Here is a 26,784-nt window from a genome sequence, read left to right as displayed (position 1 = left end):
GAGGGGAATTTTTGGCCTCTGAAAAAACATCTTAGTGATTAATGATTCCAAACAATAAGGACCAATAAAGAAACTCATGAATGGATACCACTCTGATTAAAATAGAAAAGCATTCAGTAACCATCATGCCATATACTTCAGAAATAATACCATAAGAGTTTCTTTGTCTAAGAGAAAGAATTTTCCTCAGATGATGATGCAGATAAAATAATAATTAATGTTTCAAATAGGCATACAAATTCAAACTTGACAAAAAATATATGGTAAGATAAACATTGAAATTTGGTAGACTAATAGCTTAATGGTAGAAAGGTGACATGAAAATTAAAGAAAGAAAACAAATGCACAAATTCCAGCCAAATATAAAAATAACCTTTTTAAACAAACTACAATTCTAGGGAAGTCTACAAATTAATTTCCCGTTTAAAAACCTATTATGATGTAGTCAGTAGCAAAGCATATGGCACCTTAAAATTTAGAAAATGAAAAAGGGAGATTATGACCGGACTATCACAATCAAAGAAACAAACACATAATACCTATTCATTTTCTGCAAGACAAGGGTGAAGAACAAAAAGAAATAAGAAAACAATATTCTGAATACAGAAGATGACCCCACCTTCCCAGAGGAAAAAAATTAATCTATTGTAAGATCTTCTAAGAGACGGAAGGCACCAAGATAGGATGAAATCTCAACTGAAATAGTAGAAGAATGACATTGAACAAATGAAGAACATTCCAGAAGATCCTTAAGTCTAGAAAAAGGGAGTTATCCAAAAGTGTGGAAAGTAGGAAACTTAATACTATTCCACAAGGAACGGAAAGAACATCCTCCAACACATAGACCCATATTTCTATTATCTGAGAAGAAATGTTTTAGCCAGATTCCAAGAATAGAGATTAACACAATTTCGTGTGAAAAATAAAATCTTAAATACCAAAGATTTTTTTAACCCCCAACAGAAGTACAACAGATATTGTATAAATCATAATAAAAAATTCAAGATAATAGGAATAATAACCACCATACCTGTGTGATTTCCTTAGACATACTTAGCTGTCCAGAGAATCTTCTCAAAATTCTAAAAAAACCTACCTCACAACAGATAAATCAAATACAACAGGGATGTGTCTATATCACTCATGAATATAACAAAGGCGCCATCCCCCGCCCAGAGTTCCAAGCAAGAACCCATTTTGTGGAATGTATCTGCAGACGAAGCTTTAGTATTAACTTGGGTGGATGTGGATGCCTCCATCCAAATCTATTTGATGACTTTTAATGATGAAATCGTAGGTAGGAACAGACTAGGACTAGAAAAGAAAGCCCACAAGACACTGGATATAACACAAAATGCAGTGATAGCTACATACTAAAATTTACTGTCAATATAATAAAACTAATTGAGAATTCAAAATGAAACAAATACCAAAGACCATTACCAAGAATAAAATGGCATAACGGTGTAATCCCAAAATATAATAAAGTACAACTCCAGAAATCCGCAAAGCTTGGGACCAGAGGTTGTGCGAATTTTAGGATTTTGCGGATTTCAGGACAGAAAAAATAAAGCATAATATTCGGGCTAAAAGTGCAAAATGAATAAGGCGTATTAGATGCATTTAATTAAATTATTATATACATTATTGCAATAATTTATTATATGCATTAAATTATTATTACATATATAAATTGATTATTCATTGTATTATATGTACACAGCATCGAGGTTTGCCGATTTCGCCTCATGCAAAGATTTCCGGTGTTAGAATCACTGTTGCTGTAAAATTTCAACAGCTTTCCTTCATTTTTCCGTATATCATACACAATCGTGTCGCAATTCCATACCATTCTGCTATAAATCGAGGAGTAGCACCTGCTTCCATCTTTTGCAGAATTTGCACTTTTTGCGTTACCGTCAATGCAACGTGTTTACGTTTTTCAACATTGCAAGTAGTAAAATCACGAGTGCGTTTCTTATCTGTCATTGTATTAAAAATATTCTTAATCTATCCACAAAATATCCGAATAAAGAAAAGGCAGCAATAAACAATCTCCTGAAATGAAATAACAAAGCTCAGAAAATAAAACAACGTGAATCGTGAACTTGAACAAAGAATTGAGTGAATCGTCTGCTTTTTTTACCTCGACGCAGATTAGAGCGAAAGAAACTTATTTATTTTATTTTATTTTTTTTTAAACTTTTTTATATCAATAATTTGGTATTTCTATTTTGACTCATTATTATTCGGTAATTATGACATCATTATTCAGTAAGTATTTTTTGCTTCGATATTTCGTACTCAATGTTGCGGTTTCTGGAACCTATAAACTGAATGTTTATATTCTGAGAGGCAACACAGATTTCAGGAGTTGGCGAATTTTCGGTATTTGACTGTATACTTAAATATTAAGGTTCCACCCTAGACAAGAATCATACATAGATTGAACATCAAAGAAAGAACATTGAAACTAACATATAAATTAAACAGAATAGTTTCCATAATCTGAAGGGAAAGTTAATAAAGACTCTATACCTAAGAGCAACCAAAAGAATGATATTCTATGGTTCTTCAATATGGGCATGCAGGAACAGAATGAATGAAACAGAAGCTGTTGCAAATCCAGAGAATATCATTTCTGTGCATTACGAAAGAATTCTTAACAGCTCCAACATCAGTCCTTCAGATTCAAGCAGGTCTTATACAATTCAACCTCAAAGCCCAAATGAAAGATAAATATTACCAATTAGTGTGCTTCAAAGAAAATTTCTCAATAGGAAATCTCATATTCTAGAATAATGCAAAAGAAGACACTTCCGGCAATGGACATACACTCGGTAAGACGAGACTTCATAAAGTAGGCTAAAGAGCCACCACAAAGCAAAAACACAGAAATTTAAGAATGGATCATAAATAAAAGAAAAGTAGGGGCAGCATTTGAAATTTACAGAAACTCGGAAGAAATCTGCATATAACAATTTCATCTGAATGAGAAAATTACAGTTTCTCAAGCAGGAAGCTCTCAAGCAGACATTTCTCTGACTAAGGCAAACAAGTCAACCAGAGATGTAAATCATAACTTTACAGAATTAGCTGTCTATATATTTAGCACTCTCTCCAACGTCTAACAGAGCTAAAATCACCAAGGAGTATAGTTAGTCTTACAGATTTATTCAAAAGATTATACAATTTGATAAATGCCTACAAAGGCAATATCAGAAAAGTCGACAGAGAATAAACACACCATGTAAAACGTACATACAGAAGTTCCGGAATTGCGAGGAGTAGCCAAAATCAAGGAAACATTACAAATATAGCAAGAAATATGGGAAGAAGAAACAACAGTAACATTAACCTTCTCATTTTTGCCTTTTTGCCCCAAAGTGTCAATAAATAGACTAATTATGGATTTCTGCTTAGACTAAATATCGACAAACCATGAAAAATCTCCAGATTTCCAAACAGTTTCCAAAAAAACAAAAGACAAATGCACCTGCGACAACAAGAAGTTTTGCCAATGCCAACCACCACATTAAGACCCGTCCACTTCTAGCAGAAGCAAGCAAATTCTTTCAAGAATTGCTCTTGTCTCTCACATGCAATTAAATTTCCACATTGCCTGAAAAGATTAGAGACATCATACAGAGAATAGTAGATGAAAAGCAAAACTTCATAATATTCAGTCTCCAAAGTTTTTTAGGTGATGTATATTTATGCCACCTAAACAATTTTGTAAATGCTTGGTGAAGCCAGGGCATTATGCATCAACTCGTCCATCAATGTACATATTGCACATTTTCTTTGTATTTTTATTTTTTGTTTGACTTGTAATCTTAAATAATGACTAGTCCATGGATGAAATCAAAATAAAACGATTTGTTTGCCAAACTGAAATGCGAAATGAATATTTGTCAGAATGGATAATGGTGCATTACAGTTTCCAGATAGAAACTTAGCCTAAGAAACTATTATGATATAAATGCTTTATCAAACACACTTCTGCATGATAAGGACTCGAGATTATCAGGCGCTGAACCTGCAATTAACAAGTGGCCAGATCAAACTTCCCTCTTCCTCCTGCCTAATAGGGAGAGAGAGACAAAAGGGACTATCACCACATTTGCTTTAGCTAGTATTCAACAAATTTAATTGATTATTCATTAAACAACTCTTTAATCTGCAATACATATCCATTTATAATAATACTGTTTCTGTACACATCATGCGGGACAACACATATACACAGACAGCATTTACCTTCCTTAGTTTTACATTTCCAGAGGAAATCCAGATTCAGTCCCCCCCCCAGTGTAAACCTTTCCAACTACATTCTGAGTTTCTGGAAACTTTTGCTGCTGTATTAGCTATATCAACTGTTTTCCTTATTCTGCCAACTGCTTTTCTCTTCATGACTATCTTTTGGGTTTAGATGTTAAGCTGAATCATTAACTATACTTTGAATCAAACTAGAACTGATATGTTTCCTATTCAGAACAGAGTCACATTACCAGCTCAAAAACAACTATGCGTAAAATTAAAGGAAAAATTAAATTTGCATCAATGAGGGACTTAAAAAAACATTTAAAACAAAACCCTGCATTACCACACACATTTTGTAACTCTTTTAAATGCTTTATTTCTGGAAAAATGAATCTAGAAGAAAATGCTTTTTCCACTTCAAGCATTCAATATTTTGTCTAAATGGTCGATATCTAACACATCCCCCTTCCCATTACAAGGAGGGCATGGAGGTAAAAAAGGAAGGAGGGGCCAGTCCGGCACTAAGAATGAAGCACTGCTCCGAAGCTTCGGTCTCCAGATGGGGTGTTTTTTTTTTTTTTTGTAGACATTTAGAAGCTCCTCTGAAGTTCCATACAAATCGAGACATTCATTGTGTAATGGATAATAGCAATTTGTATAGTTTAGTGACATTTACGAAAAAGTCAGATCTTGGTTATTTTTCGATAACTAACAACAGCGATTTTGATTATGAATTTGTTTTATAAAATTCTAAGCTGTTGAACTACAAAAATATAGATTTTTAGGGAAAATGTTATGCTTAAAGAATGAAAAATAAATTACCTTTAAAATTGTATGCATCTTTCGATACCCTTGATAGAGCATTCGCTACTTTTATTTTATGTTCCAAATGCCAAAATGTTTTAAATAAATTTTTTTTTTTTTTTGTCATTCACATATTATTGTAACATGTACTTTTTAAAAAGTCTTAGAGAAGAGGCTTTATAGTTGCTCATTTCAAACTCATCATTTTATTTTTATATGTAATCACTTACACTTTTACTTATTTATTTACTTTACACTTTTTACTTATTTGGGTTAGTTAAAAAATAAAATTACCACCTGATGCTGCAATCCTTGTCAAAATTATTAAATATACACATAGACATGCCAATAAGTTGACTTTTCCCTGATTTGTAACCTCACATTTGTGTAAAATAATCTAGTTTTACACAAATGTGTGGAACAGAAGATGGATACATTTGCAAAGTTGGCGGAAGTACCATGAGCGGTCAAGATGATGTGACCATGTGAACATGCCACATCATCACAACAGCTTATTAATAATTTGAAAATAAGGTAATCGATGGAGGTGAAAACATTTGTGTATCCTGCCAAAGGAGGTTCAACCATGAATGGTCCTCTTATTGATTCCCAGATTGTTAAATGTTTCCCACGCAAGTCTTTTAATTTTAAAGGTAAAAAAAGATCTGATAAGCATAATTAAAAGAATTAGTCCCTTACATTTTATAATAACTCAGTTACAAGTTTTACATAATATTAAAAAAAAAAATCCTTCTTTTATTCCCTTTCAGAAATATTCAGAGAATGTTAAGTACTATTTAACGAATTTCATTATTAAAATAAAAGGTATTCTAATTTGAAATGGACCAAATAGCATTAATTATAAATTGACTAAGATTTTTCGATTTAAAAGATACCTCAGAGGCTAAAAGATCATGTCATATTTGAGAAAGTATTTTATGAAGAAGATTGATAAATAGAAAAGAAATAATGTGTAATTTTAATAATACAATAAACTTTTATCTTAATTTTTGTAATCCTTAACCGAATAAAACTGAATTATCTTAAACTTTTTTTCTAATGTAATTAACAAAAAATTGTGAAAATATTTCATTCAAATTAAACTGTTCTGAGCAAACTGCTCTGTGAAAAGTATAGCATTTAATTCCATTCAGAATGAAATGTTTAAAAGTGTATTCTTTTCATATACTTAGGACTCTGAATCAAAAAATATTTACATCTGATCGTGTCAAAACCCACTGAACTTAATAGTAAATCACCTAATGTTTTGGTCACCACGAAGAGATTGCCAGTGTTTCAAAGCAGTGTATTAGGGAAAACCGGTCAGGGCCTTTCCTTCTTACTTTCTACCTCCATGCAAGGAGAGTCTGTTATTCGAGGTTGAACTAACATCAGTAATTTACAGGAGGTAAGGAATTTAGTAATGGTCTATTAATGGAAAACATCTGATAAGTTGGGGGGGGGAGCAGGTCATTAACAGCAGTCCAGTAATTTAAGAGAACATTCATGAGGAAGTGGCTCTTGTAATCCTTAGATGAGAGGTAAGTTACAAATCATAACAGTCCTTTAAAAGCAATATAGAATGTAAAGAAGAAAATCCAAACATTCAATATTCAGACCACCAATCCAGTAAGTAAATAAATATATAAAGTTGTAAGCCGCCCAGACGGTAAGTGGTTAGGGAAGCCTGATTGCGATACCGAAGGGCCTGGGTTCGAATCCCAGAGACGGCATGGTTGTAACTGTCCCGACCCTTCATAGAAGGCGATGGTGGCCCACCTATTAAGTATCTCCATAATAAAGAGACCACCACATCTGGCCTTGTATAGATTAATGGACTGTGTTACACCGTAGCTGTTCACAATCTGCCATTGGGGGAAAAAATAAATATGTAAATAAATTTAAAATAACAAGAAAATCTGGAAATAATCTGGTGAGTAATCTGGAAATAATGAACATAATATTCAATAAAAGAAGCAGGTGTGCTCATAGACTGTGATTTCTCTTCCCATTGTGATTCCCAGCTAGTCACTTTCAAACACCTGCTGGCAAGAGAGTAGCACCCTGGCCAATGACAATGAATTGATTGACATATTCATGTTGACTAGGACCAGACTTTCCACCCTTGAGTGGTTGTGAGCTGGTTAGCATTTTCCTATCTGATCTAAACAGTATCTGAATAATTACAATAAAATTATGATTTATATACATAAGGAGTAAAATTAATACAGATAAGTAATATGAAAATATGATACATGAATGTGAAAATTAATGGATAATTAATTATAAGTTAACACAGAATATATAAAGATAAATTTTGAAGGTTCCCACCTTATGAAAATATGTAACTTTTTTAAGAGAGTTATTTTTATTTTTTCATATCACAGACTGTACTTTTAATTTTTTTAATACAAGTATAATGGGATGTATTAGTTCCGTTCAAAAAAGCCAGTTGCCCTTAAACATGCAACAGAGGCCTTTTAGAATGAAAAGCACAATTTAAGTAAAACTATTTCAGATAATGTTCAATAATATGAAAATTTGTTATAAAATTTTGTTGTGATCATGTACAACAAGCAAAGGATATTTTTAGGTTTTTTTAAATATTTTAAAAGTCCTTCTCTCAACAAATATCATTATGAAGACTAAAAAATCCTAATTAGGTCAATTTTACTTTCAAATTTGATTTTTTTCCTCTGCTTTTTTTTTTATCTAAAATTACTAATGTAAAATTCTGTTTTTTAAAAATTTATAAGTAAATAAATTATATGAATATACAAGTAAATTTAACTAACTTAATTATATGAGTTATTCGTCCTAATTTGAATTTTTATTTTGGCATATTTTTATTGTATGTGATGCAAAAAACTTCCATGGCCATTAAACCAAATTGAAGCTTAGATTTTTTTCATACAATGCTAAAAACCAGTCCACGGTTCGTACACATTTCTGCACATGGAAATTAAGTACTTTTAAGGACCATTAATGAAAAAAATTAAGGACCGATCAACAAATGGGAGCTGAATAAATTCAATTAACTTAATATCTGAACTTCACTTTTGCAATAACACTCTAAGTATAAAATAGACCAGTAAGTAAGATGCATTCTTATTAAACATTATTTAATAAATGTAACTATAAAACAAATCTGAAAATAAAATCCACTTTATAAAATTTATTAAGCAGCATTAAATATTTTACACGTATAATAGTTAAAACATATTTGAAAAAAGATTAGGGACATTTTATTTATGTTTTACTAACAGTTAGCTTCATGTTGATATTTTCTTTTATGTCTCATTTTGTCACGTACTTAGTCTAGAAGGTTTAGTAAATAGCAGGTAGATTTTATGTCAAATAGTATAGGTTAAAATGAGAAATAAAATCATAATCAGCATGATTCATAACAGAAGACTGGCTGCTGCTTGCCTAGAGAGTGATTAGAACAAACCTGAAAGCCTAATGTAGGCATGGTTGGCAAGTTTTGAAAGTTAGTTGTGCTTAGTCTGTCTAACGCAGTTAATGTTCTAATTTTATGTAGTTTTTGAGATTGTAACCCAGTTAATATATTTTAAGGTTCCAATAAGCCACTAATGCGCCAGAGGTAATAAGTTGTTTTGTATTATTTTAAGTCTCACTAGATGCAAAGAATACGTTTTATATTAATTTTCACATTTTTGTGCTGTATCTTTTGACCACAGTAAGGAAAGGCAATTACTCACTTTAATATGCAGAGACAACTTTTAAAGGTTAGCAGTTAGTTACAAATAATTAAATTAGGTAGTTAAATACAGTTAGTCATTATATATTTATATGACGGCTATTAAATGTTTTTATTTTTAAAAAATATTTGTTAAAAAGAGTACTATTAATATCCCAATTTAATAATATTTCACAGTTTAAAATGCATGTAATTAATGACAATGATTCCTAAACAGTATTGAGATAATTCCACATTAAAAGCTACAAAACATTTATGCTTTGTAGCAACAACACACAACAAAATATATGTGTATCTTTTTAATTTGAAGCCCTCTCACACATTTTGGCTTCATTTATATCAATTTTCTTCTCTTTACACATCTTTTCTAACAACTAGAAATCTGTTTTAATACACAAACCAATGTTCTCACCAGTTTCTACATGCTTTATCTCCCAACTTGCTTTTCTCTTAATCCCAACAAGGTTTTACTTGACTGATAAAAGATAAATAGCCCAAAATCTCTAACAGACATTAAGCAAATTATCACTATGTCTAAAAGTAACTACAAACTCACATACAGGTTTAAATAAACCTCTTATTTAAAAAGAACTTAGAACATACAGGCGTGTTCTTATGTTGGCAAAATCAATTACAGCTTATGGTGATGCAATTAAACAGGAACAGTGAAATTCAAGCTAAAAATGTGGACTAGTAGCCAAACACTACACAATTTAATTTTAATCTAAGCTGACTCAATAACTCTATTGTCGTAACAAATTTAATTGTTAACAGTGATAGCACAAAGATGAATAATACAAATTATCAGAGCTGGCAGGAACTAATATATGGTGCAATTAGAATGTAAAGAAATAGCTAACCATTCAGAATAAGTATGAAATTATACATGGTAAGGGCTGGTTTCACAGCCGATGAGGCAGAATTTTAAGAATTTAGTGACACATTGAGCAACAAAATCTAGAAATGGCAAAACTTATCACGTGGAAAAATGCCTAGCACCAGCTTTGTGTATGATCCATTGAGACATATATGGTGAATTTTTTATGTTGTGTTTGTTCTCAATTTCTTTATTAATAGAAAAATTCTTTTAAATGCCTGTCTATGTGAAAGTATTAAAAAATATTTTTGATATTTTCCGTACTTGTGTCTAGTGAAAAGCTGAGAAAAATAAAGGGATAATATACTACTAGTATCAGAAGTACAACATTCAAAGATCATGTTTTCATTGTCCTACCAGAAATTCCCAAAATGTAAGAAATTCATCACCAACTTTCTGTAAAATATACCCATTATGTGTTAATACAATGAAGACATTTTTCTGGAGCCTTCTGGAATTTGTGGATCTGTAAATCTTGCCTCCAAATCCTTCTAAAGTTTCCAAATTGCAATGTTTAAAATCCAAAAGAAAAATTAGCCCTACCAATTCTGTAACAGAAAAAAGGCCAGAAATATTTTGAAAAAAAAATCAGTGGAAAAAGTGTAAAATTAATTTTATAGAGAAAACTGATGCATATTCTTACAATTCTGAGACAATTACAAGGGAAAACGTCTTACCATGAAAAAATTAAGAGGAAGAAATTTTATTTAATTACATAGCTATTTTGCTTTTGCTATGAACCGTTTTGTAAACTGCTTTAGAGCATTTATTTTTCAAATTCAAAATACTGTACAATAAGTCACCAAAACAGAAAGTCATGTCACTTTATATGACAGAAAAAAAAAAATTATGTTACTGTTATACCTTAAATATAATTTCAATATGTTACCATTATTTGAGTTAAATTTATCAATGTTATAATGCCTAAAAAAATCGTCGGAAAATTCTCAGATCTTCGAATTAAAAATTTTCTTTAGAAATTGATCTTAAAAATCGCCAAATTTAGAGCCGTTAAATGAAAGAATTCACATCCCTAAAAGTGGAAAGTTGTTTAGAAAAAATGAAATAATTTTGAAATGCTTATGTTTGATTCCTCGCTCAGAAACACCAGTATCCCACACCCTTTATATTAGAAATAGGAAGAAATTATAACCCATGAAGCCATCATCAGAAATATGCCTTCAAAATGATAATTCACACTCAAAATAGCAGTCATAAAAACAAGACAAATTTCAGATGATTAAAATTAAGGACCTTCTAGCCGATCTGGGCCAAAATTAAGGACTTTTGAGGACTGTACGAACTCTGCAGTTACCCTGTATTAGGAATGGAGGTTTTACGCCAATTGTACGCTGATTTGCTTGTAGAAGACCTGCCCTTTTTTCATCAGCTTATTATCCTTATACTGCATTGCACTTTATCAGTTTTTACGTAATGTTAAGTTTCTAAACAATAAGAACATTTAATTTTTTTATAATGTATAAATAAGTATTAAAAGAATTTCATAGTTAACCCTGCAATGGAGGAGCCAGCGTACAGAGTACGCCAGTGCCATCTTTTGGGCTGTCATTTTTAGACAACCACTTCCTGAGCTTCCTCCCTTCCTCTACCCTCCTAGAAACATTTCATAAGTGCAATGCATCTGGTATTTCTGGTCAGTCTGGCTTTCGCCTTCATTCCGAAAGCAGTTATTTTGAACATGTCACGTAGGCAAACGCAGTACGCTGCTCCTCCAAGTATGTACAGAAAGAATATTGTACCTCCTGAATATTATTTACACATTTTAGAAGAAGTCTAGGTTGATGAAGACACTGACAATTTGGATAGCGCATCTGATGTCGATGAATTGGAAGTCATCGAAAATTCTGGTCATGAAAGTGACTCAAAAATTAAGGGAAATGTTTCTAAATATCCTCATTTTCCTTCCTAAAATGCTTCCCCAACAAATGACGATTTTAGTGATGTTGAAAATGACATAAGTGATTTAATATATAAGGACTTTTTTGTAAAAACAATTTACAAAAAGAAGAAAGTTGGAGGAAAGTTTCTGAAAGAAGAAAAGGAAACTTATAAGTGGAATAAAGTTCTCCTCAAGAGCAAATTCGCCAGAATGCCTCGAAAAAATTTGATGAAAAAATTATTCCCAATTGCGAAAACTTGTGACGATATAAATGAGGAGCTTTCTGCTTTCCAAAGAATTATAAATACAAATATGATTGATGCTATTGTACAACGTACAAATATTTATCTCAAATGTAACAGGACTGCAGATATCTCCAAAACATCCCAAAGAGAATCATGTATGATACTAATAGAGCAGAAATGTTGGCCTTTTTTAGAAATTTTATTCTTATTAGGGTGCCAAAAAAAAATGTCAAAACTCAATTTGGAGGAAAAGACGGTACTGGAATTGAAATTTCGCAAGGGGCCATGGGTCTCAAGCGATTCAGAAACCTGTGTGCTGCTATTAGATTCGACGAAGGCACAAGGTATGTGCGAAAGAAAACTGATAAGCTTGCTGCACTAAGAGAATTTTTTGAATCTTTCAATCAGAATATTCAAAACTTTTATACATCGGGTTACAAACTCACAATCAATGAGAAGTTGGAACCCTTTTGCGGGAGATGCTCTTTTATTCAATTCATCCCCAACAAGCCCGCAAAGTACGGTCTGAAAATTTTTGCAGTTGTTGACTCACGAACGTGTTATACATTGAAGCTTGATATTTATTGTAGCAATCAACTCCCAGGACTTTACGAGGCTTCTAATTCAAGTATTGACATTGTCAAATGGCTAATTGGTGCGTACGAAGGTTCCAACCATAACCTGATGACCAATAATTGGTATACAAGCTACCCACTAGCTCAATATTTTCTTACCAAAGGCACTTGTCGGCACGCTGGGGGGGGAACAAAATTCCAAATGCTCACATAATCCTGGACTATAACAAATGTAAAGGCAGAGTTGACACCGTAGACCAACTTTGTAGTCCGAAAAACGAAGAAGAGGACAATTGCAATATTTTTTCTTCATCACTTCTATAATTGATGACCAAATTACTGATGGCTCCATCACCACCTGCAGGGTCCACAAGACAGTCCTGCAGCCGAATGGCCTCAACATTGCATGTGAGGACCAGGAGACTGTGGATGTCCTAGACTTTAATCAATGATCTACCTGGCCCTTAAGAAAACCATCCCGGTTATCACGCCATGGCTCCCGGGGACAGACCCCCCCCATGAAAGTTTTTCGCTTGGTTTCCTGGTAACAGGTCACCAAAAGATAACATCAAGCTCCTTGATGCCTGTAACAAGGGCCTGGATGTTAAGAAGATCCCCATCAAGGCAGTTATCCCTGGAGACGGAGGTAACACTCTGGTGCTGGGAGTGGAACCTGAGCTTATGGATTATCTGGAGGTCCAGAATTTCAAACTTTTTTGTGGTACCCGTGGCTGTGTACAGCTGAAGGAACCAAGACAATAAGAGAAATCAATTCCTCCGCCCAAGGATCCTCCAAGGAAACAGTTTACAGAAGGGGAGACCGAAAGGGAGTCGGAACCAGAGCTTTCTTTGGAGGCTCTGGGGAAGACATCTGAATAGTTTTCCCGTCACTACTTCCTTTGAAGTCGTGGGCTAAGAATGCGGCTTTTAACTAAGTCTCTCCTAAAATCCAAGTTCTTTTCTCTCATTTAACATGTTTTAATGGTTAAGATTAGTCAGCTAAACCTGCAACATAGCAGAGCAGCTTCATACAATTTAGCTGCTCAATTAGGTAAGCGAGGCACTTTTGTTGCCTTAATCCAAGAACCCTGGGTGTACAAAGGTAAAATCCTTGGTAGGCCCATGAACGCACACCTCTTTTCGTCAGAGGGACCTAATAAAAGACCTAGAACTAGCATTTACATTTCTAAAAATATAAAGGCTATGAAATTATCTCAATTTACATCAGAGGACTTAACTGCTATTTCAACTAAGGACATAAACAGTTCACTGAGAGGAAACATTTGTTTTTGCTCGGTTTACATGGCTTATGACAACATTCCACAAGAATTTATAGATCTTGTGAGTTTCTGTGAAATAAACAATATTCCTATGGTTATTGGTGGTGATGTTAACGCTCACCACCTATCATGGGGCAGTTCTGATACTAATCCTAGAGGACAAAAACTCATGGAACTTAAAGGACTCCCTGGTTTCTAATGTCATTAACCTTCAGGTTTTAGACAATAATTGTACAGTCGACGAGCTTGATACTCAAGCAAACAATCTGACAAATATCATTATTGAATCTTATCATGCATCATGGCCTCTCAAACGAAGGAAGTACTCTCCTAGCAAGAGAGTTTGGTGGACCAAGGAGCTTGAAAGCCTCCGCCTAGAGGTTCGGAGAGCTCACAGGAAAGCAGTCAGAAATAAATCTGAAGTTAACTGGTCTAACTTCAAAATTCTACAAAGGAAATTTAAAAGTGAAATCAGGAAAACTAAATACAACTTATGGAGATCGTTCTGCAGATATATTCTGTCCTACCATGAGACTGCCAGAGTACATAAGATTCTTAAAAGATCTCAGGAGTCTCAACTCTCATCGGTTATGCGACCAGATGACAGTTATACTATAAACCCTTTGGATACACTTTCGACCAAGTTGAATTTTCATCTGGGGGACACAAGTGTCACTTCTGACCCCCAGGAAAATCCATTGGAACTACTTCATAATCCATTAGATTTGGATTTTGCTAAGACAATAGTGAACATTGAAAAGGCTAAAGCGGCCCTAGATGTATTTCTTCCCTTTAAATCTCCAGGGAACAATGGCATTTACCCAATTCTGCTTCAGAAAGGCTGGGATATTTCTGGCCACATTCTCGTGGACATATTAGAATACAGTTTGGTTTTAGGATATGTTCCTAAGGTGTGGAGAACTTCACGAGGTGTGTTTCTTCCCAAACCAGGAAAAGATACATATGAGAAACCAAACTCATTTACAATGATTACACTAACATCCTTCCAGCTTAAGCTGTTAGAGCGATTGATTTTCTGACACCTCCAGTCAAATAATAATCTGAACCAAACTTTTGGCTTAGACCAACACGGTTTTAGGCCTGGCTTCTCCACTGAGTTGGCATTACACCAACTCGTGTGGAGAATAGAAAAAACAATTATAGACGGACACTTTGCCATTGGGATTCTACTGGATATTGTAGGAGCCTTTGATAACATTGGTTTTGAGAAAATACATAAGGCCCTTATTGGAAGACATATTCACCCTATGATAACTAGATGAGTCATCTTTATGATTAAAAACAGGAATATCTGCGTTAGTCTCACTGACTGTGAAGTAAAGAGAGATTACTAAAGGGTGTCCAAAGGGTGGTATTCTTTCTCCGTTCCTGTGGAACCTGGTATTCGACTCAATCTTAGTACTTCTACGGAAGGAACCTGGCATGTCACAGGCTTATGCAGATGACCTTATTGTGTTACTACAGGGTTTTGATATTGGAACCCTACACAATCAAGCTCAGCAGATCTTGAATAAAGTTTCACACTGGGGTGAAACAAATGGCCTATCTTTCTCTGCTGAAAAATCTGAGGTCATAGTTTTCACGTGGAGAAGGAAATGGAAACTGGCAGATTTATATCTGGGTAACCAGATTATCAGACGTAAGGAATGCATTAAATACCTAGGATGTTACCTGGACAGTAAACTCACATGGATCACCCATATAAAAGAAAAGGCACAAACAGCCACAAATGTACTAGTACTTTGCAGGCAAATTGTTGGTAAACAATGGGGCCTTAACCCAAAATCTACTCTATGGATTTATACTGCCATAGTTTGGCCAATGCTTTCTTATGGATGCGTGGTCTGGATCAATGTTATTAACAAAGGCACATACGTATTTAAACATTTTACAAAAGGTGCAAAGACTTGCTTGCCTATGCATTAGTAGAGCTTTAAACAGTATCCCTACTGCTGCATTAGAATTTTTACTGCAAATTCCACCCTTGAAATTATTCCTGAGTGGAGAAGCAATTAAAGCCATATATAGGTTGAATAAAAATGGCACAAGGTGTCAAAGGGCAGGTTTCGGTCCTAAAAGCCACCTGAAAAAGCCACATTGACATATGCCTGGACTTGGGCAATGAGATTCCTATAATCTATATGCCCAAAGATGCAATTACTAAAACAATTGTTCCAGATAAACTATTCTCAACTTATATACCAAAAAGGAATGAGATAGAATCTCTAATTGACCTAATTCCAACAGGATCAATTGAATGTTACACAGATGGATCAAAATCCAACTTCACCAGAGCTGGAGCTATTATAAGAACCAAGGGATCTGAAGAAGATTTCATTAAATATCATCTATACCTTGGTAAATTAATAACCGTTTTCCAAGCCGAGGTTCTGACGACCAATATGGTCGGCAGGGGGTTCTTAGCCAAAAATACAGTTGATAAGAATATATATATTCTCTCTGACAGCCAATCAGCCATCCTTGCCCTGGCTAATCGTGTCAAGTTACAAAACTGTGTTTTGAACTGTACTCAAGATCTCAATTCTCTGGCTCAGGCCCATAATACCATTAGTTTAGTCTGAGTCCCAGGTCATTGTGATTTTGCTAGAAATGAACTAGCTGATAAAGTAGCTACAGATGCTTCGCAACTACCCATGTCTGGCCCAGAACCATTTTACCCAGTTTCATATTAAACTGTTAAAAAAGAAGTAAGAAGGTGGATAAAGAACAAACATGATGATATATGGTCTAAACTACCAGACTGTGCTCATTCTAAATTGGTGCTCAGTACACTTATCAGGTAAACTCATACACTTCAGTAGGCCACCTTACGCCAGGCCAGGTAATTCAAATTGTTACCAGACATGCTTATATGGCCAAGCATCTCCACAAATGTGGTCTTGTCGAATCTCCTCTCTGCCCAGCTTGTGGAGAAGAAGAGGAAACACCTTTTCACTTCCTGGGACGATGTCCGGTGTTTTCTGTGCCTAGAAACAAATTCCTTGGGTTTCTCTATATTAGCTTTGATCAAGCCCTTCTATACAAAGGGCTCTCTGGCATAATAGGGTTTCTGATGTATACTAAACACCTACAGGTAAGGTGAATTTGAAACCACACGAAAAACATTGAGACGACCTGCAAGATTTTTTTTTTTTGAAAAGAAACTATGCAGGGATTTCCCTCTCATAGCTGTGTTTTGGAATATCATTTGGAAATAGATATCAAATCTATATACACCACCTGGCCATTTGGCTTGAGAAAGCACCTCTGCCCTCCTTATTTAATTTTTTCGTTTAGCTTCAAAATGTCTGCAAAAAAAAAAAAAAAAGGGGGGGGCCTTATTTTATTCCAGATTGGGCAGGTTCTAATCTCAGTCTTCAGTGTTGAAAACAACTCCTATTATAATTACAATAGTAATGCTTAAGGGATATAAGTCATATGTAATTGGGAAATTTTTGCGTTTTCAATACCATAATTAATTTATCTCTTAGCACAGCCAACGTTAATTACACGGATACACTGGAAATTTCTTCAAACACACCTGGAAAAGTCAGGGAATTTCATTCTCCTGAGTGGCAACCCTGACTAATTTCTCTCTTCATACCAATCTATTATCACACATCAATCAGCAAACATACAACCACGATTAACAGAAAATAAATAGTATAGTGTGATTATTTAAGTGTTAATTTGACATCTCATTGTGATCTAGATCAATCTGTTTGGGCATACATATTAAAATTTCAAATTTATAAAATGTCATGGGAAAGGTATTGGCCAAGCAAAAATTTGTAGATTTTTTTCAACTAAAGTGGCAGAAAGTAATTACAACTTACAACATTCCATAAAAAATTCTGAGTGAAAATTTTCAAAAACAATAAAGCTTATTTAAACAAAAATTTATCCAGCTGATCTTGGCACAGTTTTGAAAAATAAATTTCTCCTATGTAGGAAGGTGTACATTTTAAAAGTAAGTCAGTAACACAAAAATTAAAGATTTCATGATATTGATCTATTTATTTGTCATTTTTGTTTTATATAGTCCATTCTTTTATGTCTGATTTAACAAAATAGTCATTCATACAATAAAGTCTACGTAACAGGTTTAATTGTAACTCCTCTACGTATCATACCCCATCCTATTAACCTGAAAAATAAATAAGATCACCATATATAAAACATGTTACGACCAAAGTCAAAAAACTGAAGCAGATATAAATCAATTATATGTAAACAGATATTTAGATACAGAATTATTACCTCCAGTGTTTTTCAATTCTGCGGCTAAGTGCTATTTTTTCACCAACTTCAGTGCAAACTGGATTAGTTAAACTAATTTTTGCTAAATCTGCCTTCACTGCTAAGACTCTGCCCCCCGTCGAAAGTGAGCCAATATTCACCATTAAAACTTCTGTCTTTGCTAGTTTTTGAACCTGAAAAAGGAAAAATAATTGATGACAACATTAAAGAAAAGTATTTATATACAAAAAGATATTCTTTCAAATTAAAATCAACAAACATACGCAGTTCCTTCTTAGATAGATAAATTACTGAAATTTTCAAAGTAAAGGTTTAAAAAATCACAAAAATTTACTTTGATGTTTTTTTATTAGTTTCATTGAACAAAATATGCACATTTTAAGAAATAGAACCTTAACATGGTGTTAATTTAAAATTAAAAAAAAGGACACAATGCATTTTTTAAGGGACAGCCCCTTTCATCTGGGAAAAATTATTCCATATATGTTCAGTATTTCGTAAGAACAGGATAGCCGAAAACATAACTCTTTCTAAAAAGATTATTTTTCAAAGAACCCCCTCCAAACAATACTATATGATATCATGAGATTACCATAAAGAAAAATCTGTTAAAACTACTGCTATTTAAGAAAAAATTTAACTAAAGTTTGTAAGGTGCTTCTCCCACCATATTAACGAGCTATCGTGGTGTAGTGGTCCGCACGCAATTAAGAGGTCCACGGTTTGATTACCGGCGAAGTTGTTAATTTTTCGTCTTGCCTGCTTCCAAAAATACCCAATGTCTCTAAGTCCGTCTCTGTCTAATGTCCAAACTAAAAAAGGTGTTGAATGATGATTCTCCTCCCCCAGGGTTTGGTGATTGGTTTCCCTAAAAACCCCAGCTGCCCTTTAACCCTTTGTGGTGCACTGCACTTTAAAGTCGGTATTTCAACAAGAAAAGTTGTATTCAGTTTATATAGGCCTAAAGGAGTATACACATAAAATTTTGTACAAATTGCATTTACCGTTTCAATTCTGTGGGTGTTCCATGAGGTGGAACACTGCACCACCAGAGCTCTTAAAAGTGCAACTAAGCGAGCATTGCAGTGAAGCACGGAAATGAGTAGAAGCTTTTGTATAGTAATGAAAAAACACTGTATTATAGCTGTATACATGGTTTTCTGGCTATACACAACTTTCTTGAATATATAAGGATAAATGAGATAAATTATACACGTCCTATATACAAAAATATTTACAAATTTTTCGATTTCGTAGCATCGTGAAATTTTCAAAGCATGTCACATCTTTTTGATAGAAGCATAAACCAACTTTGCAGGTTTTGAACAAAAAACTTGTTTTGTGCAGCTTCTGTTCCGTGGCCATTTACAGAAAATTAATAATAAAAATTAACTGCAATTAATGTTAACAATAAAGAAAAATAGGCTATAAGATATACATACACAAAAAATATCTACACAATTATAGTAAATAAACGGGAATGAGACCAAAAAGCGATAGCAAAATAATTCACGCAGCTTCCCTAAGTAAAGATAACTCAAACTACTGATAAAATTCCCGCCTGAAAACTACTCACAAAAATTTGAAGATGCCCATATTAGGACTTTCATAGCACAAACCACATCTCAACCCTCAAGACTGCTTTGTTTGAATTCATTCCCCCAAAACAACGTAAATAGGAAACGTATACAACAGATGTTTTCTCCTAAGACAGATGTTCTGATGCGTAATAGCATGAGATCGCTAAAGGTGCAGTGTTCCCGCTAATGGAACACCTCGTTTTATTCAATGATTCTGTGCATGCTTCTTTGTATGAAAGATGTAAAAAATATATATAACAAATAATGTAGAGTACAGCCATCAAAATTATACAGAAATTGTTTTTCAAACAAATATTTTTGTATCACCAAAAAAATATAGAAAATTAGTAGAAAATAAGTGGATTTTAATAACACATGATAAATGAAAATTCTGGGTCTCATTGTGATATGCTGCCATCGAATATTTAAAAGGAGAAGTTCGAAGTATATTATAAAGGCATTCTTATTCATTTATGTTTGAATTTAACAGTTTCAGAAGCGATTCAAGTTGGGTGTTCCATGTAGTGGAACACTGAGCAATGATTATTTATCTACCTACATTAGTTATCATAAATGAAAATTCTGGGTCTCTGTGATATGCTGCCATCGACTATTTAAAAAGAGAAGTTTGAATTACAAGTTTGAAGTTTGAATAAGGGCATTTTTATCCATTTACGGTTGAATTTAACGGTTTCAGAAGCGATTCAATTTGGGTGTTTCACATAGTGGAACACTGAGCAACAAAGGATTAAAAGGGGGAGTATATAAAGCGTTTTGCCTGCCTTGTTAGTGAGCCTTCGTGGTCTGCACGCTCAGCACGTAATTGAGAAGTCCGCAGTTTGATTCCCGGCGAAGGCAACATTATCACTATCATTTCCAACATCTGAACTAAGATACACGAATTACCAATACATAAAGCAACAGTAAATGCTAAATTAAAGTGGATATAGAAAGAAATTTAAAAAATGGAAACAACCATATACTCTCTATAGACACAAAACAGTTCCAGCAGTTTTCTTACAGCAGTAGCAAAATGACAAACTAACCAAGTTCTACTATTCAGGTAAGATGGCAGGATTGGGAAATTTCTGTTCCAATTATCCAAGAACTGCACATGGCAGCAGGAACATAATGTAGTTTCACCTTCTTGAAATGGAAATACAATAAATTTCAGCTAATCAGGACAAAAATTGATTTATGGCATACTTCCTTTTTCTTGAATACCATATTATCCATTCCCATATTGTGTACTTATTTTTTGGCAAAAGAAATGGGATTAAGATGCAACTGGGAGATGTATCAATAGGGTTCTGATTAAAGTAAACGAAAGAAGGCCAAGCTGCAATAGGTTGTTGAAAAAATTAACAACAGACAACGGATATATTTCTCAAAAAGAATATTAAATACAGTTGTAGCCTTGGACTGACTATCCCTTCACTAAAAAAAACATCAGAACAGAATATTATAACTGCTTTAGAGCAAAGGTGTTATTCATGAATAGCTAAAATAAGGAAAAATTTAAACAAAAATGAACATTTTGCATTTAACCATCATTTTATCATTTAATTTGACTTATGTTCATCTAATGAATACTGAATTAGCTTGATGCTGCAGAGAGTTGTTTGCATTAATATTTGTTGCATAGTTTTATGTTGTACAAATAAAATGATTTAACAGTAAGTAATTACATTTTGGTTAAAATAACACACTTAATAATAATTATTGGAGAAGTCAAACAACAAGATTTAGTGCAATATTTGTACATTTTGTAGTTTCTATGGTTACAGAACCATCTACCTCAACTGCCTAAGTGCAAATGAAGAAGATATGGCAATACGATAACAAAGGCTTGACAGAAGTTAAACTACTGGCACCATCTATTGATGAAACAAACAGAAAATGAAACATAATTTCCTTAAAGGCTGAAGGTAAAGATGGATTGGGATTAGGGTTGTTAACTAGATCAGAATTTTTCTTTTTTCTTTTCGAATTGGAAGCAACTCTAGAAAATCCAGTTCACAAATGGAAGATTTTTTTTTGAATAATTTTGGCTCCAGAAAAATGGAGAATGTGATTTTTGGACCAACAGTGTGTGGCAACAGAGGACTTCTGTGTTACCTTTTTGATAACATATGCCTCCTTTGTGTTCTGTAATGTTAAATTTCTTATCACCTTATCTTATTTCATTCTTTTCCACTTAGGCAGATGAGGCAGATTGTTTTATAGTTAAACTATCAAAACTAGTCCTGCAAAGTTTACAAATATTAAGTTGACACTTGTTTGACTTATCCAATAAGTAATTTTATATTAATTTAGAAGTCAAACAACAAAAATCCGCGTTATAAAACCATCGAAACTAGTCCTGTGAAAATTTGAAAATATAATGCTGATTTTTGTTGTTTGACTTCTAAATTAATATTTGTTCGGCGTATTATTGTATCTTACGTAATTTTATGCTTAAAATTTATATATTCAATATTAAATTGTTACTAGTAATATATATTTACATATATGTAAAGTACTTATGATAATGCAGATGCTTTCCGTGAACACCCAAAACAGAGTTGATGTATTGTAAATATGTATATCTATTATTTTTCACCCGCTTTGTTATTAATTGAAGATTTCTTTGATTTAGTGTATATTATTTTACTGTACGTATGTCCCTATTCTGAATAAAGGTTGAGATGACCAAGTTTGGCAAGGTCAATGGATTTCGTCCGAGGACAAGTAGTTCAGTTTTACATTTAATTTTCCCACTCGTCTTTTAGCTTATTTAATTCTTTAGTTGCCGGTTTGCCAGCTGGGTGGTATGGCTTATTATGTTAGGATAAGTACTGTGCATTAAATTCCTGAAAAAGGAAAACAACAACAAAAAAAAAATTTTGAATGTTTTCAGATTTTACATTACGTAAAATTACGTTAGTTTTTTAATGTTTTGCGTGTTGCCTTTATTTATTAAATATGCTCTTTGCACTTAAGCCATAAAATTCAATTCAACAGCAATATTGCAAAATAATTCTGAAATGAGCATTTCTTTAGAATTTCCGATACACAGTCTTGTATGTTGGAGATAAAAATGTTTTTCTTTCCGTACAGTATTGCCATTGCTCATTTTGAAATCATTGAGTTTGATAATCAAAAATTTATTTAAGTGTTACAAAATATGAAATAGATAATAAAGTAACTTTCAAATTAGAGCTTCCAGATGCCCATATTCAGTGGAAGATTACATTATTCAAAATTTGATGGTTCTAGGTACCATTGTTTTATCACAATGCGAGAAACATACATACATTTATGCAGATTCTTCATTACTTAATTTCTTTTAATGCAACACAGGGCTCTAATATTTGGCGGCAACAATTTGAAAAGTGAACCGACATTTATAGTGAACCAAGGCAAAATGCCCAAATAAAATTAATACCCCTTCTGGGTTAATGCCCTTGGGCTTTAAAAAAAAACAACTTTTTTGGGGTGGGACAGATAAAAGATCTAGATGTCCAGATCTTGAACTTTGTTCTGTAATGCTAAAATATGGCAAACTTGCTTTTATTTTTTTAAAGGAGTTCCAAACATATTCAATTCAACTATAACTTTTAGTTCGTAAGGTTTAAGTTTTTAACAGTTGTTTTTAGTTAAAGAGTTACTTTCATGTCCATCTTATTTTCAGCTTACAATTTCCTATCAGAACATATTTTTAGAATCACGTTTAATGCAAATGAGGAAGAGTAGTATTTAAGTCGAAGTTCCACCAACTTCGAGAGAGAGCCTCAGAGTTTCTGTCTATTGCACGTTTGCCTCTCTCTCTCTAAGCTCGGCCATACTACAGGCCTTTGATAGCTTCACTGGCTTATTCGATACTTAGGGGCCTGTAAATTCTAAACTATACAATGAAGAGAAAACTGAACATATAACTGAATTTTAAGTAAATTTGAATTGTAAATGATGAATATGATAGCAAATTTACTGATTATACAGTTTAGAGTAGCAAAAAGCACATCATTTACTTAACAAAGGAAAAAAATTACTTTAGCTCCTTTCTTATCTCCCTCAGTGCGAACACCAAGCAGCCTACGAAGAAGAAAATATGATATCTCCAGTTCAGTGAAAATTTCGGGCAGTGCTCCCACAGCACCAAGAACTTGACCCACCATTCTGTCAGCTCGAGATAAAGTTGGATCAATTTTAGTTCCTACACCTGCATATGCAATACAATTATTAAGGTTATTTTTAATAAAAGCTTTTTTATAATAACATGTGACCATTCTTTTATGCTTTTGCTTGCAAAGAGACACGGCATATATCACATAATAAACAGTTCAACAATAAAAAGAAGGAATTAAAAAATATTAGCATACTTTCTACTTTTTACATAGCTACAACTGTGATGAAAGGTTCTGAACTTAAAAGTAAATCACAACTCAAAAGTACTGAAAAATTTATAATGCAGGAAAGGTGTATTAATATTTATTAAATATATTAATTTTATACTACCACCTCAATGCTGAAGTCACACATTCAATACTTTCTGCATTTCAACTACATCTATATTTCAATGCATTACACCAGTGGTTCTTTAGAAGAGAGAAAGTTTAGTAGATTGCACCTTTTAGTCACGACTAGAATGTAATGAACAGCCAAGATGGTCTCAAAAGAATTAATAAACAAACTGGCAATATTTTGAGGCAGTTCCAATTCTACTGTGCTGACTTATTCCAACACTGCTAAACAATCCAATCCTACTTTTATTAGCTCACCAGCAGCCGAGCGGTAACGTCGCTGAACACTGGTAGTTCGGTCCGAGGTTCGAATCTCGTGAACGGGCTGGCTGCATGGGCGTTTTCGTGGTTTTACCCCATGTGTAACATGTATACGAGAACCAGTTTCCCTTAGAAAGTCCTCCACGAAGGCATCCCTCCAATTAGGCAGATAGCCCTAGTGTGCTTTGCCATAATTAAATAAATCAAATCAAATCACCTACTTTTATTATTTTTAATTTTGCACATAAATAATTTATCAGTTAATAAAATAAAAATCATAGAAAAAATTTTACTGTAAAATATCATAACCTCTATTCTAAACATTCTTTGGTAATCTCTTTGAAAATTAAAAGTAATAAATAAATCCAAGTGTAATTTTTTAATCAAACGTCTGGAGTACAGAGATTATAATCAAAAGTTCTGTTTAGATAATAAAGTACACTTGAAAGGTCATAGTTTACTTAGCATATTCACATTATCCAGCTGAAATTTTCAAGCAAATGCAGAATGGTCGAGAGAATGTAACGCCAGATGGCACTCAGCTGCATCTCGTGAAAATTCTGACATGTTCAGTTGGCAATTGGACGTAAGGCATATTCAATGAAAGACAACTGTATTATGTTAAAGATAACTGAGCTTATTCTATGTGTGTAACATATTTAAATATAGTATATACATATTTAAATGTGATTAAATGTGTTGTCCAATATAAAGAAACCTCTTCAGATGTTTCTATCACCACAAGAAAGTACAACTGCATACATATATGCAAAGAGAGAGAGGAACAGATAGCAATTAAGGATACATATATATGTGAAACGTAATTTTACTTTTCTTGTCAGCACCCATTTAATACACTCACGTTTGTGAAAATTGCAACACCATGAAGGACTTACGCGAGTGAGCTGAAATTTTCAGGAAATGCAAAGTAGTGCATGATATGCAAATGATTAGAATTGCAAATCCATAGCGCATGCGTATGCTGAGCAGCGCCCTCTGAACGGCTGATGGATCCGAATAAATAGACGGCTGTAGCGAGGCGTGTATGGTTATCGGTGGTTATCTGCTAGTGGTAAACGTTAACTCAATCTGTACTTATGCCTCGTCGACGAAAGAGAGCGAGATTTGAAAAACTTACAGAGTTTGAACGAGGGAGAATCATCGGCCTTCGTGAAGCTGGATTGTCGTATCGTGCAGTAGCCTCTCGTGTGCAGCGTAACAGCAGCACAGTGATGCGCGTTTGGAAGCAGTGGACGGACGAGTGTCGGACAACTCGGAAATCCGGGAGTGGACCCCGAAATGTGATGTCAGCTCGCGATGATAGACACCTGGTCCGCATGGCGCGGACGGACCGTACAGCTTCCTCTAGACAATTGGCAGCACTGTGGTCAACAGGTGTTTCACTGTGTGCTTCATCAATTCGTAGACGTCTGCTGCAGTGCGGACTGCGTGCACGGACTCCTTTATACAGGATCCCCCTAACGCACGACCATCGCCGCCTGCGGCTACAATGGGCCAATCAGCATAGAGACTGGCATGCTGATTGGCAGCATGTCGTGTTTTCTGATGAATCCCGCTTTAATTTGTGGTACCATGATGGCCGCATTCGTGTCAGACGCTATGCCGGTGAACGCCACCTTCCGGAGTGCATTATCGAACGCCACAGTGGATGAACACCCGGAGTTATGGTCTGGGGCGCCATAGCATATCATAGACGATCTCAATTGCTACGAATTGTGGGCAATCTGAACAGCAACCGGTATATCCGTGAAGTTCTACAGCCCGAAGCTGTTCCCTTCCTTCAAAGCTTGCCAGGCGCTGTATTTCAACAGGACAATGCCCGCCCTCATACTGCTCGGATTGTTAAATCCTTCTTTGCAGCGCAGCAGGTACAGCTTCTTCCTTGGCCTGCGTGTTCCCCGGATACGTCGCCAATTGAACATGTGTGGGATGTCATTGGTCGGCGTCTTGCTCGTGATCCTCGTCCTGTTGCGTCTGCAGACGAACTTTGGGTACACGTACAAACGATATGGAATGCTCTTCCTCAGTCAGACATTCAAACTTTGTTTGACTCCATGCCACGGTGTGTAGCAGCACTTATTGCGGCGCGTGGTGGCCACACAAAATACTGATTCTGATCTCTTGTTCTTGTTTGTTTGCTTTGAACATTTAATCATTTATTTGTACCACTACCACTCAACTGTGTATTAAATTGCATTCAATTATGACGATTCCTTCTTGGTGTTGCAATTTTCACAAACGTGAGTGTATATATAATTTTATTTTTAAATATTTATTTAAAAATTTGTATACATGTATGTGTGTTAAAAAATTTGTATGCTTGAGATACAATATGGTTTCCTAAATCTTTCTATATGTTAAAGTTATGATGCGATTAATATCTTCTCCCCAAATCTTTAATGGAAATATTGAATGAGTAAAATTACAAGTTTATTTTATGTACGTATTATAGTTTCTGTTCCTGTAATATTAGG

General features: G+C 34.1%; 1 protein-coding gene across 2 annotated transcripts in view; it reads right to left on the bottom strand.

Moving 5' to 3' along the window:
• Positions 1 to 17,676: 17,676 nt before the first annotated feature.
• The window catches only part of LOC118201354 (eukaryotic translation initiation factor 2 subunit gamma), an 83,244-nt gene continuing 74,136 nt past the window's right edge, over positions 17,677 to 26,784 (bottom strand). For both annotated transcript variants that reach the window (XM_085808516.1, XM_085808515.1), the window contains 3 exons: positions 23,558 to 23,727; positions 17,947 to 18,119; positions 17,677 to 17,833 (listed from right to left, as the gene is read on the bottom strand). In XM_085808516.1, the coding sequence (XP_085664642.1) occupies positions 17,779 to 17,833; positions 17,947 to 18,119; positions 23,558 to 23,727 (398 nt within the window). In that variant the 3' untranslated portion in view covers positions 17,677 to 17,778. The remainder of the gene's footprint in view (positions 17,834 to 17,946; positions 18,120 to 23,557; positions 23,728 to 26,784) is intronic.

This window comes from Stegodyphus dumicola, chromosome X1 (assembly GCF_044657685.1).
Source record: "Stegodyphus dumicola isolate Sdum_Otavi_A_Nest chromosome X1, ASM4465768v1".
NCBI lineage: Eukaryota > Metazoa > Arthropoda > Arachnida > Araneae > Eresidae > Stegodyphus > Stegodyphus dumicola.
Note: the sequence above shows the minus strand (reverse complement) of the source record. Positions and strands in the feature narration are given on the sequence as shown.